Here is a 15,552-nt window from a genome sequence, read left to right on the forward strand (position 1 = left end):
TTGTTGTTGTTGTTGTTGTTGGTTTTTCCAGACAAAGTTTTTCTGTATACACTTGACTGCTGTGGGATGTTAATGTATGTCCTGTGGGAGCCCTTCTTGGGTTCCTTGTGGCGTTACCCAGCAGGTTTGCATAGAGGATGATTAGGACCATGGCCCTGAGTGCAGGTGTCTGAGATGGTCTGCACTTGGCTGTGCTGGGGGATGGTCTGTATGGCAAGTTGCTCTGATTGGTCAATAAATAAAACCTGATTGGTCGTGGCTAGGCAGGAAGTATAGGCGGGACTAACAGAGGAGAAATAAAAGAACAGGAAGGCAGAAGGAGATGCTGCAGCCGCCGCCATGACCAGCAGCATGTGAAGACGCCGATAAGCCACCAGCCACGTGGCGAGGTATAGATTTGTAGAAATGCGTTACTTTAAGATATAAGAACAGTTAACAAGAAGCCTGCCACGGCCATACAGTTTGTAAGCAATATAAGTCTCTGTGTTTACTTGGTTGGGTCTGAGCGGCTGTGGGACTGGCGGGTGACAGAGATTTGTCCTGACTGTGGGCAAGGCAGGAAAACTCTAGCTACACTTGACTATCCTGGAACTCACTCTGTAGACCTAGCTGTCCTGGAATTCTCTATGTAGACTAGGCTGGCCTCAAACTCAGAGCTCCACCTGCCTCTGCCTCCTGAGTGCTAGGATTAAAAGTGGTGTATGCCACCACTACCTGGCTGCATTGTATTATTTTTAATTGGGAGGCGGCAGGGCATGTGCCATAGCATACATGTAGAGGTCAGAGGATAACATGCAGAAGTCCTTCTCTCCTTTCACTATGTGGGGGGTCTCAGGGATCAGAGTCAGGTCATCTAACTTAGCAGCAGATGCCTTTACCCGCTGAGATCTCTTGACAGCCCAAAGAACAAGTTCTTCTGGGCCAGATGTGATGGGCACACCTGTACTCCAGGCACTCAGGAAGTGATGCAGGAAGATCAGGAGTCATCCTCAGCTACAGAATGAGCTCCATGAGGCCTCCCATCTCAAAACCTAACCAAACAAACCCCGTCTAACTTTATTTAGGTCAGTGTTCCAAACTTAGTGAGCTGTGGACCGCTGGGACCATCGAGCCTACTGAGATGTTGTCCTGCAGGACACCAGTCTGGAAAGCACTCTGGGGACTGAGTGAAGGTGGGTGTCTCTGGAGGCAGGTCCTGGGGGAGAACCCCAGCAAGTCTGAGGCTTGCCAGGGAGCAGGGAGGTAGTTTGGGGCAGGTACACATGAGGACCCCAAGGAAAGAGGAGTAGAGAGGACCAGAATGTTAGCCTACAGAGGGCTAGGGGGCAGAGGGATGCTGGGAACTCTCAGTTGAAGAGGTAGGACATGGGGGAGCAGTGATGTGACCGGGGTGGGAGGAGTTTTCATTTACTGAAGTTTCCATTCAATGTAGCACCCTTTCCCGATGGTAGAATGGAAGTAGTGATGCGTCCCGTGGCCTCCTTGAGGACAGACACCTTCTGGGGTGAATGACTCCTGAGGGCAGGAAGACGTTCAGTTCCAGCTATGTGCAGATTGTGTGATTGTAAAATCGACAGCAGTTGTCTAGTGCCTCGGGGCTGAACTCCAAGCTGGTGCTGAAAAGACCACAAAGGCCACAGTAGGGTATCCAGGCCACTTCTGCAGCAGCTGACAGACTGCAGCCCTGGGAAAGTCGCTCTACGTCTCTGGTCCACCTTTCCTCCCCAGCCTTGGTCTTTAAGCCTTCATACGCCCCCCACCCCCTCATTCCAGACCCCCTATCCCCCAACCTGTTACAGCTGCTGCAGACATAACATTCCTCCTGCTCTGCCCCCGAGTGCCGAAAGCAGGAGGGTACTTGGGTCTTCTGCTCTGTGACTCTTGCAGCTCCAGGTCAACCACCACCCACAGCCCGGGCGCTGGCTCACCTCTGGAAGACCTGGCCACAGCACTGGTACACCTCAAAGCTGCTGCTGCTGAGGGTCTGGTTCAGAAGGGACACACAGTCCACCTGGACGCCCCTGGGCACATAGAGGACCCCTGTGGAGGGAAACAGCTTAGAGGCTTGGCCTAGCCGACCAGCCCTGCCTAAGAAGGGCTTAGAAAACCAGGCAGGCCGAGTTCTGAGCCTGCTGGACCAGCACTCACCTGCCACACAGGCGTTCATCAGGGACACGAAGGCCCCGGTGATCAGCGCCCGGAGCACAATCTTGGAGAAGTCACTCCTTCGATGGGGGACCAGGGAGGCTGCAGAGGACAAGAGAGCTTAGAGCCAAGGAGGCCACCCACCCACCCCTCTGCCTACCTCTTGAAACTCTAGCACCCCCCCTCCTCTGCTGAGTGGCAGCAGAGCAGAGGTGGCCCTCATTGTCCTCTGGCCTACTGGGAAGCATTCAGTGACGTCTCCTCCACCCTACCCACTATAGCAGGAGGAGGAAAAGAAGTTAGCTTCTCTCTTTTCTTTTTTTAATGAGACAGGGTCTCTCATAGCCCAGGCTGGCTTTGAACTCCCTATGGAGTCAAGAATGATCTTGAACTGCTGATCTTCCTGCCTCTGCCTCCCGAACGTCGAGATGCCGGGCACGAGCCACTGTGCCCAGTTGACGTGGTACTGGAGATTAAACACAGCCTCCAGCATGCGAAGCAAGCACTCTGAGCGACTGAGCGACATCCCCAGCCTTGGGGTATGTATGCTGTCGTTTGTTCTGTAACAAGGTCTCATACAGCCCAGACTGGGCCTGAGTCACGATTCTCCTATTCCAGCCTCCTGGATGCTGCAAGGACAGGTGTTTGCCACTCTGCCCGGCTAGGGAGCTGAGTTTGGGGTGCGGCACATTGAGGACTAAATACAGGCCGAGCCGTTTCCTGACCGACACTTCACTTCTCCCACACACAGTTTCACTCTCTCTAAACCGGGCCAACTGTACCTTGAAGGCTGCTGTGCCCATCTGTGCAGAGCCACATTCATGAGGGGCCTTCTTCTCGCTGGCTCCGAGAGCACAGTGTGAGGCAGAGGTGAGCCAGAAAACTCACATTTCAGGGGAAGAATGTGGGGAAGCAGGAAGGGGACAGGGTGAGGGTGTCCTTCACTTACCTATGACCTCCCTCCCTTTACACTGCCCATCGTCTCCATCACCCCTTCCCAACCATCCCCTAGGAGTCCTCCTGGCTCCTGGCTCCTGGCTCCGGGGTGCTTCAGAGCCCAGGGACTCACTCAGGCCTCCCAGCATGATGCCAATGGAGCTGAAGTTGGAGAATCCGCAGAGGGCATATGTTGTCAGGATTTCTGCTCTGACCTGGAAATACAGATTACAAGGAGGCCTCCCTGGTTTGTTTGTTTGGTTGGTTGGTTTTTTTTTTTTTTTTTTTTTGGTTAATTGAGACAGGGTTCCTCTGTGTAACCGCACTAGCTGTCCTAGAACTCGCTCTGTAGACCAGGCTGGCCTTGAACTTACAGAGATCTCCTGCCTCTGCCTCCCAAGGACTGGGATTAAAGGTGTGCTTCCTGGTCAATTCCTTTACGGCCTTAGCCTTGGCGTCCTCCATGATACTCCTTTGCCAGCCTCGTACACGCTCTTTAAGACAGCTCACACTTCTAACTTCAAAGACCCCACCCCCGCTCAGCTGTCCTTCGGTCTGTAGCCTAAATGCCCACCTTTTGTTTTGGTGACAGGGCCTCAGATAGTCCTAAACTGTCCTCAAGCTCGTCGTGTAACTGAGGATGACTTTGAACTCCTGATCTTCCTGCTTCTACCTCTGAAGTTACGGACAGTAATATATACTACCATGCCCAGTGTGTGGGGTGCTGGGGATTGAACCCAGGGCTTCATGTATGCTAGGCAAGCACTCTATCAACTGAGCTACATCCCCAGCCTAGTTACCAGCTTTGGGGGATCTGATTCAGGCAGGTTCAGTGTGCCGAGGGCAGTCCGAGGATAGCCCTTCTCCCAGCTCTGCGGTCTCTTGCTTCTTTCTGGTCCCTGCAAATACCTAAAAGCCCAGACCTCAATCTAGGCACCGCCAGGCTGGAGTGGGTGGTCTGCTGCCGACAGCCATTGGGAGTCCAACCTGCCTGGCTTCCCGGCTTGTGATCAGCTCCTCCACTGTGATCAGCTTGAGCAAGTCTACAGCCTCTTTAGGTTTCAATTTCTATGTCTGGAATGTGGCAATAACAGTGCTTGCCTGGCGAGGCAGTCACAAGGCCCGTGTGGTATACAGGAAACGCCAGGTATACAATAGGTGATTAAGCAAAGTGGTTCTCCTCCCATTGTGCTGTGAACAGCTGTCTAATTTTCCAGAAAGAAATGTCAAGAGCCCAAATGAAACACTTAGGAAAAAAAAAAAAAACAAAAAACTGGGTGCCATCCACGCTTCACACCATAAAGCTAATTTTAGAGCACTGAGAGAAATAAGAATTTGAAGCATAAAATGTTAGGACATGTATGACAATAATGACTATATTTACACGGTAGTATTACTATACTCCTCTGGGGGTGAACTAAATAAATGGAAGCTCAGAGAGATAAGTAACTGGAAGTTCGTATATCCAAAAGACAGCGGTGGCAAATTTGAATCAGCCCTGTCTGATCAGCTCACGGTCTTAACTATTATGTCACATTGTTTCAGGAATTTAATCAGAGCTCTCCAGATCACCTCCTAAGAATTAAAAAGAGAGAGAGAGAGGAAAAAGGAACCAAGGAGAAAGATTTGGTATGAGAATTGATGTTTAAAAAATTAAATTCTTTCAAAAAAAAATGAAACTGAGAAAAAATAGAAAATCCCAACAGAACCCAGGCCTGGAGGCTTAGGCCTTATAATCCAATCAGGAGGAGGGAGGAGGAGGACTGTCGATTAAAGACTTCCCTGGGTAACTTAATCAGACTCTGTTTCAAAACAAAGGGCATTTGTAAAGGTAAGAAAGCTTTCCTGGAACTCTATGTAGAATAGAATTCTATGTAGCTTATCATGGCCTTGAACCTCTGATCCTCCTGCCTCCTTAACTGGGTATTGGGATTGCCAGCACGTACCACCACACCTGGAGTTTATGCAGTGCTGGGGACCGAACTCAGGGCTTTGCGCATGCTATTCAAACACTCTACCGAATGCGCCAGACCCTGAGCCCCCAAACATGGTTTTAAGTACAGACTTCCGGTGCTGCTTTGTTTCTGGCGGCGGCTGCAGGGAGTGCAGGGAGGCGGCACTAACCACCACAGGATGGTTAGGAGAGCTGCTGCAGGCGGACTCCTGCAGCAGCTTTGGGGTTCTGCTCCCCGACAGCTGAGGGAGCTCCTGAAGAATGACCCAGGAGGCAGGGAACGTTCTACGTGCCGTGATATTCCTTTCAACATCATCATACACACAGCCAAATAAGGAGTTCGGATGAATGACCTAACGGCGGCACAAGACTGGTAAATACATAAGGCACTCACAGCTGAGCCTGTGAGGTGCCTCAGCGGGGAAAATGTCCGCTGTAGAGGCTGACAAGCTGAGTTCAACCATATGTGCAGCGCGCGCGCGCGCGCGCGCACACACACACACACACACACACACGCAGGCTGAAATAACTACTATCAAATATTTTAAAGATACATTAATTTTGGAGCCGGGCATGGTGGTGAATACCTTCAATCCCAGCACTCAGGAGGCAAAGGCTAGCCTGGTCTACAGAGGGAATTCCAGGACAGTCAAGACTACACACAAAAGCCCTGTCTCAAAAAAGAATTGGGGGTGGGTGGGTGGGTGGGCGGGCGGGCGGGTAAGGGGGGAGCCGGGGTCCACACATAAATTTCAAATGGTGTGTAGCTCAGTTTTAGCATACACAACAAGGGCCTGGTTCAATCTCCAGCACTGAAAACAAAAAATTACATATACATCAGTCATAAAGACGAGGGGAGAAAGCTGGGTACCGTGTTCTGCCAACAGTAACTGAAATTCTGTCTGAAAAAACAAAACAAAACCAAAGAAGCTGCTCATGGAGGCTCACACCTGTAATCCCGGCACTCGAGAGGAATCAAGAGTTCAGGGCCATTCTTCCTTGTATCTTTGGCCAGCCTGGGCTACATGAATCCCTGTCCCCCCGACAACACGTGCAAAAGAAGAAAATGGCTAGAACAGCAATAGCTGTCATCTTAGCACAGTGAGATTATATACAGTTTTTGTTCCCAACAGTATGCTCTGACTTTGTATTCTTTTTTTTGTTTTTTTTTTTTTTTTTTGTTTTTCGAGACAGGGTTTCTCTGTGTAGCTTTGTGCCTTTCCTGGAACTCACTTGGTAGCCCAGGCTGGCCTCGAACTCACAGAGATCCGCCTGGCTCTGCCTCCCGAGTGCTGGGATTAAAGGCGTGCGCCACCACCGCCCGGCTGACTTTGTATTCTTTTAGAGAGACTAATGCCAGAGCCCTTGTATCATTTTGTTCATGGTGGTGTTTTTAGAATAAATGTCAACAAAAAAGCCAAGCCCTAGACTGTGCACGCAGAGTGTAAATCATCGGGGGCTGTGGTGGAGGGTCCCCTAGCTCACTCACTCTTGGAGCTCACTAGACCCTCCCACATGCTCCTTTGGGGAGCGGTAGCGGGTGTTACACCCCTGTTTTCCAAAAGAGAGGCAAGGCGCAGTAGCTTACCCAAGGCCAAAGCAAGCAGTGGCCCCTCGGGAACTCGGTCTCAGACAAATCTCTTCCAGGAGCCCACAGAGAGGCCCTGACATCTGTCTGGCCGGCCAGGATAGCAGGATATGGGTGGTTAAGCACCACCTGAGTGTGGCTCAGGCAGGCCCGGGGAAACACACAAACAGTTGCCGGGGGCCCGAGGGACGCTGCGCCATGCCCGTGCCGCCGCCGGGAAGAAACGCGGCCCTCACCGAGATCCACTGTTTCTTGCCACCGAGCCACTCCTCAGCCCCCGCCAGGCGTCTCTGCTTGTACTGGGAGAGCTCTTGATAGGCCACAAACTCATTCAGAAACAGCTTGATGCCCAGCAGCTCAGCCACCACCGGACAGTCCTCCCAGGCCACGCCCATCAAGAAGGCCACGGGCCGCAGGATGTAGGAGCAGATGAGCTGCAGATAAAGGGGCAAGAGAACTGGATCAGACAGAGGGCTCCTCTGGGTCTCCGTTTCTCATTGCCTAGCCTGAGACCATTCCCGCCACCACAGCCACACCTGGAAGCTGAGTCCCTGGATATCCACCATGTCCCCCAGCCAGGAGAGGGCGGCGTTGATGAAGGCCAGCACAGCCAGGAAGGCGATCAGGTTGGCGGCGATGTTGGCTACAACCTTCACGGAGATGGCGGCCCCAGCGCTGGCCGCCTCCACAAGGTTCTGAGCGTCTCTGCCATTGGGATCAAGAGGTGTCATTACGCACAGGAAAGGTCCCCACCGTGTAGTTCAAAGAGGAACCTTGGACAGAGGGCTTCAGAACCAAGGAGCCTTGTTCTCGTTCTGAGATAGGGAGAGAAAAGATCTTCAAGGAGGTGAGGGTGGGGGCACTGCTGATCAAGGAATGAGAAAATACCCAGGGTTCTGGGCTGCGCTGCAAGACAGGAGTTGAGAGTTCAGTGAGTCTCTGGCTGCTGGAAAGGGGTGGCCGCAACCAAGCTGTGTTGAAAATTCAGTAAATACCACTGTTGTCAACACCACTCACGTTTTGAGGAGTTGAGACGAGGGAGGGAGGGAAGGAGGGAAGAAAGAGAGGAAAATATCTTAGCTTTTGTTTTATTTATTTTTATTTTGTTTTTGTTTTTGGGACAGGGTCTCTCTATGTAGCCCTGGCTGTCCTAGAACTCATTATATAGACCAGGCTGGCCTAGAACTCACAGAGCTCCAGCTGCTTCCCAAGGGCTGAGATTAAAGACTTGCCCCGGGCTGGAGAGATGGCTCAGTGGTTAAGAGCACTGACTGCTCTTCCAGAGGACCGGAGTCCAATTCCCAGCAACCACATGGTGGCTCACAACCACCTGTAATGAGATCTGGTGCCCTCTTCTGGCCTGCAGGGACACATGCAGGCAGAATACTGTATACATAATGAGTTAATAAATCTTTAAAAAAAAGACTTGCCCCACCACATCTGGCTTCATTCATTACTATTTTTATTAATCACATGATGAAAATGTTTTTGATATACTGGTTTGAGCAAAAGATTTTATTAAGGGGCTGGAGAGATGGCTCAGAGGTTAAGAGCACTGGCTGCTCTTCCAGAGGTCCTGAGTTCAATTCCCAGCACCCACATGGTGGCTTACAACCATCTGTAATGAGATCTGACACCCTCTTCTGTATATATAATAAAAATCCTTTAAAAAAATATTTTATTAAGAGCATCTGTTTCTCTTTATTTTTAAAAAGCCACCATGAGTGCACACACCTTGAATCCCAGCTGATCTCTCTAAGTTTGAGGCCAGCCTGGTCTACATAGTGAGTTCTGCCAGCTATGTCTGAAAAAGAAGATGCTTGCTGCCAGGGCTGATGACCTGGGTCTGATGCTTGGGAGCCACATGGCAGAAGCAGAGAACCAACTTCCACGAGAGTTGGTTGGAACCAGCCTGCTTTCAAGAGGCCAGAGATACACTGAGCTATCAATTCCTATCTTGCAGCCTCTTCAGAAACCTGAGTCCTTTCTCAGTTCTGTGATCAGCAGACCCTTTCCCTCTTGGATATCTTTTCTTTCTCTGTCTCAGAAAGAAAATGAGGTTCCTCTGAATGTCCTGACACCTCCACACAAACAAGTGCTGTGGCACATGCACGCGCATGAACCCACTCATATACACACACAGTAAATACATGAAGTGCAGTAAGAAGATGTCTAGGGGTTGGGGAGATGGCTCCGTGGTTAAGAGATCTTGCTGCTTGCAGAGGACTCGGGTTCAGTTCCCAGACCCCACTTGGCAGCTTATAACTGTCCCAAACTCTAGTTCCGGGGATCCGTTTCCTTCCTTCTGATCTTCAAGGGCACCAGGCATGCATGCAGTACACTTACATACATGCAGGAAAAACCAGTCATAAGCCTTTAAATGTGTGTGTGTGTGTGTGTGTGTGTGTGTGTGTGTGTGTAAAGATGTTTACTAGAAAATATGCAGTAAAGGTTAGGTATGTAATTCAACTGTTAGAGTGCTTGCCTAGCACGTACAAAACTCTGGGTTTGATTACCCAGCACCCCAAAAGTTGGGTGTGATGGTACACCTATAATCCCTGCATCAGACAGTAGAAGCAAAAGGATCAGAGTTTCAAGGTCAGATACCTAGACAGTTTGAGACGAGATGGGATACTTGAGACTTTCTCAAAAAAAAAAAAGGAAGACAGAAAGAAAGAAGAGGGAGGGGAAGAGAGAGAGAGAGAGAGAGAGAGAGAGAGAGAGAGAGAGAGTAGTGGAGGTGGTTTTGCAGTCTGTTTCCACAGGGGCAGAGCAGCCTCAAAGCCTCAGGAGGTGTGAGGTTTGGATAAGTAACCCTTGTGCCTTTTCAGCATCGGTGTTGAGATGGCCTCATGGAGCCTAGGCTGGCCCGGAATTTACTGTGTAGTAATGGTAAGGATGCCCTCCGACTCCTAACCTCCTGCCTCCATCTCCCAGATGCTGGGGTTACCGACATATGACACCACACCCAGCTTCTTGTTGATATTTTTCAAGGACCGGTTAATGGTGATGATTAAGACCGTGACAAAGGCGGAATAGGCGCCTGGCATGCCACTTGTCAATGTGAGGCTGCCACCTGGTGGTCAGAGGCCAGGCACGCCGAGACGGTGGCACCGACCAAGAGGGGAGCCTCACTGGCGAACCTTGACAGCCCTTTTTTTCTTGCTAGTCAGGAACAGACAGATTATAACTTGAAAAGTGAAATCAACATTCGTTGTTGGTTCTTTTTCTTTGTTTTGTTCTGTTGATATGAGTCTCACTAGGCAGCCAAGTTGGCCTAGGCCTTGCTAGCTAGGCTGGCCTTGACCTCTCCATTTCCCTACATCAACCACTTCAGCAAGTCTATGCTCGAGTTGGAGAGATGGCTCACAGGTTAAGGGTCACTGGCTGCACTTCCAGAGGACCCAAGTACGATTCCCAGCCTCCAAATGGAGGCTCATAACCTAACCCATATGGAGGCTCTGTAACCCCAGTTACCCTGCTCCGGCCTCCTCGAGCTCCTGGTCAGATAATACACGCAGGCAAATACTCATACATACTAAAGAAATAAATTAGTTCTTTTTTTAAAAACGAGTGTGTGTTTGCCTGTGAAGCCACACCATGGTAGTGATGGGAGAGAAAGCTCCGTGGAGACGAAAGGAACCGAGTCAAGGGCAGCCCTGCTCCTCCCCACCTCAACCCCCCCCCCAGTGCTTTCTGCAAACGCCCCCTGCTGCACTCACCCATAACTCAGCCTCACTCCTTCCGCACTCCGGAACTTGGACTCCTCCACCTCCGGGTAGACCAGCTTGGAGAGGGCCAAAGCGCACGGGGCCGCCATGACCGAGGCAGCAATTAAGGAGGCAGCGTCAATCTGTAAGAACAACCGAGAGGGGGGGCGGGGTGGTGAGAGCAGAGTGCTTGTCCAGAGTGCACGAAGGCCTAGATTTCATCTCCAGAACCACAGAACCAGGCACGGAGGCGCCCTCAGGAAGTTGGAACAGGAGGATCAGGAAGTCAAGGTCATCCTCCGCTACATAGTGAGTTCAAGGTCAGCCTGAGACCCTGTCTCAAAAATATAAATAAATAAAATAAATGACAGGGAGGTAGAAGGGACAGGTAGAAGAGATGTGGTGGCAGAGGGACACGTTCTTCACCCCATTAGTATGACCTCGCTGTATCACTGCTGGCACGGTCATTAATAATCCCCTTTATGTTCAGAGGCTCTCCCAGGACTTCTGTAAGGGCCCATGAGATGGCTGAGCAGGTAAAGGCGCTTGCTGTTAAGCCTGAAGACCCGAGTTCAATCCCTGGAACTGACGTGGCGGGAGAGAACTGACTGCTGCAAGTTGTCCCTGCCTCCCACCCAGGTACACAGATACACACACAAACACATGCATGTAAAAAACAATAAATAAATGCCGGGCGGTGGTGGCGCACACCTTTAATCCCAGCACTCGGGAGGCAGAGCCAGGCGGATCTCTGTGAGTTCGAGGCCAGCCTGGGCTACCAAGTGAGTTTTAGGAAAGGCACAAAGCAAACAGAGAAACCCTGTCTCGAAAAACCAAAATAAATAAATAAATAAATAAATAAATAAATAACAAAAAAGAGTGATCGCCATTTCCCTAAAAAAAAAAAAATACTCCTGCAAGGTAGGCAGCGCAAGTATTATTACCCCATTTATACGAAGGGAAACCGAGGCCCTGGAGGAGTAACTAACTATAAGTTGCTCAAAATAAAGGAAGAGGAAGAATTAAAATCTGACATGGCCTTTGGCTCCAATTTCACGGGTCCTCCTCCTCATCTAGGTTGTCTCTCTTTGACCACTAATCCCCACTGGCTGAGGAGTTTGTGACAGATTCAGACAACGCTCCAGAACTGAGAGATGGGATGGGTGCGAGAGGTAGCCCATGCCCCCCCAATCTTCAACAGCCCCCCCCACACACACACACCTGGCATAGCTTATGTGCCGGTCTATGAGCGCAATGCCTAGCCTATATTCGATCTCTGAGTACTTGACAGGAAACCCACTGCTTCAAAGCAGCCGGTCATGCTCACTCCCATACTAGGAAGCCCTTTTCAGGAGCCAGCCTCCTTCCAGTGCCCTGGAAACACTGGGTCTGTCTCTGGGAATCACACTGGACAGGTGCTGCAGCAAGATGGCAAACAGCACCATCTCCAAGGGGGTGGGGTGCTTCCCAGACACATACCCTCACTGCTCCAGAGACAAAGGAGACAGCCCTCCCCTCCGCTGTGTTATCCACCGGCTGGTGAAATCAGAACCAACTCAACCATCTAACAAGGAGCAAATGGCCGTGTGAATGGGTGTTTTGCCTACACGGTGATGCATTGCGGTACATCATAGGCGCCTGGTGCCCGTGGAGGCCAGCAAAGGGTCTCGGATCTCGGGAAACTGAGTTACAGATGATTGTGGATTGTCCTGTGGGTGCTGGAACACGGGTTCTCTGTAAAGGCAGCCAGTGCTCTTACCCACAGAGCCATTGCTCTATTCTGAGAATGGTCTCTAGAAAATGATGCTTCTCGGGGTCCTGCGGTAACATGGGAAAATGCCCACAACATTGCATGAAGAGCGGGACCGTAAAGATGACGGAAAACAAACACCAAACCGCCTAGAGAGAACTCCAGAAACAAGTCCCCCAAATTGTCGGCACACTGGCTGCTCCTGGTGAGCTGGGTTTGAAGTAATTTTCTTCCTTGCTGCTTTTTGGTAGCTTCCAATAGGTCCACAACTCCATAACATTTTTTTATAAACAGGAAAGTGAACTAGATCTTTTCTCTTTCAATTTTGTGGTAAGCCAATAGCAGTTTTCTGGGATGCAGGTCAGTCGACAGAGAGTTTGTCTAACATCAAGAAGTGCTGAATTCCATCCCTGGCATCACACGAACTGGGGAGGGTGGTGCAGTCCTGTAATTCTAGCACTCGGGAGGTGGTGATGGAAGAATCAGGAGTTCAAAGTCATCCTTGGTTTCGCAGTGAGTTTGAAGCCAGCCTAGATGCATGAGGCCCTGTTTTTAAAAGGGGATGAGGCTGAAGAGATGCCTCCATAGTTAAGAATGCTTGCTGCCTTGCAGAGAACCTGAGTTCAGTTCCCAGCCCCCCATCAGACAACTCAAAACAGATTCCCTCTTCTGGGCATGGTGGCACATGCCGTTAGTTCCAGCAGAGGCAGGCAGATCTCTGTGAGTTCAAGACCAGCCTGGCCTATGTAGTCAATTCCAGGCTAGTCAGAGCTACACAGTGACCCTGTGTCTCAAAAGAAGAAGGGAGGAGAGGAGAGAAGGAAGAAGATGAGTTTACATGGGCTAATACAAGTGGAGGGCAGAAGTTCCCAGGGAACAGTCAGGAAGCGCAGAGGCGGAAGCAGGTCTGGAGATCTTCCGGCTCAGAATTCCTCCTTCTCTTTCTAAACTTGCTTGTTTCTCCTCACCCAGAAGCAGAAACCACTCGGGGTGTGATAATGAAGTGCTGCTCTGAAAGGCTCCGGTGTTAAGGCTTGGTCCTCAGCTGGTGTGATGGAGAGGCCCCTGGCTCACAGCGGGGAGGGCCTAGCCTCAGCAACAGGTTAATCCATCAACACGCTGAGTCGGGAGGAAGAGCCTGGCCGGAAGAAGTAGGTCACCGGGACATACCTTTAGGGACATCTGGTGCCCAGACTCTTCCTCTCGTTCTCTCTGCTTCCTCGGCTGCACGAGGTAGGCATTGTTCTACTACACCTTCTCTGCCATGTTGTCCGATCTCAACACAAGCCCACAGCGATGGGGCAAAGTGAGTATGGGCGGAAACCTCTGACGGCGTGATAATTAATAAGATAAATCTGCATTTTCAGCATTTCTCTGGGGTGCTTTGTCATAGTAACAGAAAGGTCACTCATATCCCATGAAAATGAGCCCGCAGTGGCCCCCAATTCCTCCGTCAGGAGCACTAGATGGCAGGCTCAGGACCCCGCTCCTTCCTGGATAAAGGGCAGTTTGCATGGGTGCCCTCTTTGAACTTTCGGGGCCTCACTTGTCTCCTCCCTGGCTGCCCAGCTCCAGCGTGGAGAGTGCCACACCTGCAATCTGGGGCTTTTCCTGACCTCTTCTTCAGCTTGAAGAGTACACCCGGTTTGTGAGCTTCGATCTTAGTAGGGAAGACGTATTTCAGAGCCAATGCAGCCACAGCCTCAGATCCCACAGTGGCCATTCCCGCTCTTCATGGAGAGGTGGAGACCTGCATGCAGGCCGTGAAGCTCCTTCATCCCACACCAGCCTACTGCGGCCCCTTCGCACTTTGCCCAGCCCTGTCGCCAGGAGCTCAGTCAAGGATGCCTTCCATCAGCTACCCAGGGCCCCTTCTCCCCAGCTGTCCCACGTGGAAACAGAGGACAAGGGTACACCACCTTTCAGGAAGGTATTTAATAAAGGAGCCAGTCGCTGGACGGATTTCTGATCTGACTATGACCACCTTTTCAGCACCATTCTATGTGTTTTCTGCCCATCTTCAGTCCATCTACTGAGGTCAGGCAGCCAGCACATCTGCCCATTTTACAGATGTGGAAATTGAACAACAGAGTCACTTTACCCACTCAGGATCTTGCAGACTCTGTTCCACTTGGGGGCAATTCAATAAGAAACACGAGTGGCTGACTCCTGAATGTTACTCTGAACCAGCTTGGATTCAGAGACCCCTGCACCAAGAGGCCAGTTTGTTTGGATTTGCCGTAAAAGCTGGTATCTGTTCTAGAGCCTTTGGAACAGCAGCATGGTTGGAAATGTACATGGTAGTCACTACAGAATGATTCAGTCAAGTGGCACTTGGGGCTGTGTGACAAAAGAGAAGACCCCGGCCGGCACTGTCCAATACAACCTTGACGGAGACCACACCTGTAATTTTATGCCTGTCACATTCTTTTACATGGGGTCTTGTGTAGCCCAGGCTAGCCTCAAAGTTGCTAGGCCGCTGATGGTGGCCTCAAACTTGTGATCTTTCTCCTCTGCCTCCCAGGTGCTGGCCCGGTAAGACATGTGACACCACACAGAAAAACACCAACACATTCACTGTGGCCAGTAACCACATTTTTTAAAGTGCAAGGAAAGCCAGGCCTGGGGGCAGCAAGTTGGTAACGCTATTTTGGAGGCTGAGGCAGGAGGTCACCAGTTCAGGCCAGTCTAAGTAACTTAGTGAGACACCATTTTTAAAAAAAAATTGGGACTTCAGCTCAGCGGTCCAGGACTTGCGTAGCATTTGGGATAGAGGCCCTGGGCTTGCTCTCTAACGCTGAGGGGAGGGTGAAAGAGGAGAGATCTGGTTCATTTTTAATGTGTTCTAATTAACCCAATGTACCATCAAAGCTTTTCTCCCCCCCCCACATAATAATATAAACTAATTTAATAAAACATCTTAATTTTTTTTCTGTGCAAAGCCTTCCGCACACCTCTTTTCAAACCAGCCATGTTTCCGGTGCTCAGTAACCCCTCACTACTGTGTTGGACAGGTCCTGGAACTATCCAGACACCTGCAATAGGAAGGTTGTGGGCCAAGGGTCGGAAGCTGAGCCACAAAGAGAAATCTGAGAACTGAGGGAAGATGGCTCAGAGGGTCAGAGCACGTGTCAGACCAAGCCTTAGTTCAAGCCCCGAGCCCACGGTGGGAGGAAGAGAATCGGCTCCCAAAGGTGTCCCCTACCCCCACACGCATGCCTTTGACAAGTGTGCCCTGTGCTCAGACACAAACAATAATAGTAAAATTTTTAAATAATGAATCTGTGAACTGAGAGTGTAGCTCAACGACTCGCCTAGCACACCCAGGGTCCTGAGTTTGAAACCCAGCCACATAAAAACAGAGCAAAAAAAGACTCTGGAAGTCTCCCTGGGACAGGGCAGGAGGCCGGGCAGTGACGGCCAAGGGCAGGTGGGGGCAGAAGAGAGCTTCTCCGCAGCCCGGGATGGG

The 15,552-nt window shown here is 50.7% G+C and overlaps 1 protein-coding gene across 2 annotated transcripts in view; it reads right to left on the bottom strand.

Moving 5' to 3' along the window:
* Positions 1-666: 666 nt before the first annotated feature.
* Positions 667-15,552, bottom strand: part of Slc28a1 (solute carrier family 28 member 1) — a 50,564-nt gene continuing 35,678 nt past the window's right edge. For both annotated transcript variants that reach the window (XM_037197904.1, XM_028873713.2), the window contains 7 exons: positions 10,346-10,476; positions 7,160-7,328; positions 6,860-7,057; positions 3,215-3,296; positions 2,149-2,247; positions 1,929-2,040; positions 667-1,616 (listed from right to left, as the gene is read on the bottom strand). In XM_037197904.1, the coding sequence (XP_037053799.1) occupies positions 1,544-1,616; positions 1,929-2,040; positions 2,149-2,247; positions 3,215-3,296; positions 6,860-7,057; positions 7,160-7,328; positions 10,346-10,476 (864 nt within the window). In that variant the 3' untranslated portion in view covers positions 667-1,543. The remainder of the gene's footprint in view (positions 1,617-1,928; positions 2,041-2,148; positions 2,248-3,214; positions 3,297-6,859; positions 7,058-7,159; positions 7,329-10,345; positions 10,477-15,552) is intronic.

Source organism: Peromyscus leucopus, chromosome 1 (genome assembly GCF_004664715.2).
Source record: "Peromyscus leucopus breed LL Stock chromosome 1, UCI_PerLeu_2.1, whole genome shotgun sequence".
Taxonomy (NCBI): domain Eukaryota; kingdom Metazoa; phylum Chordata; class Mammalia; order Rodentia; family Cricetidae; genus Peromyscus; species Peromyscus leucopus.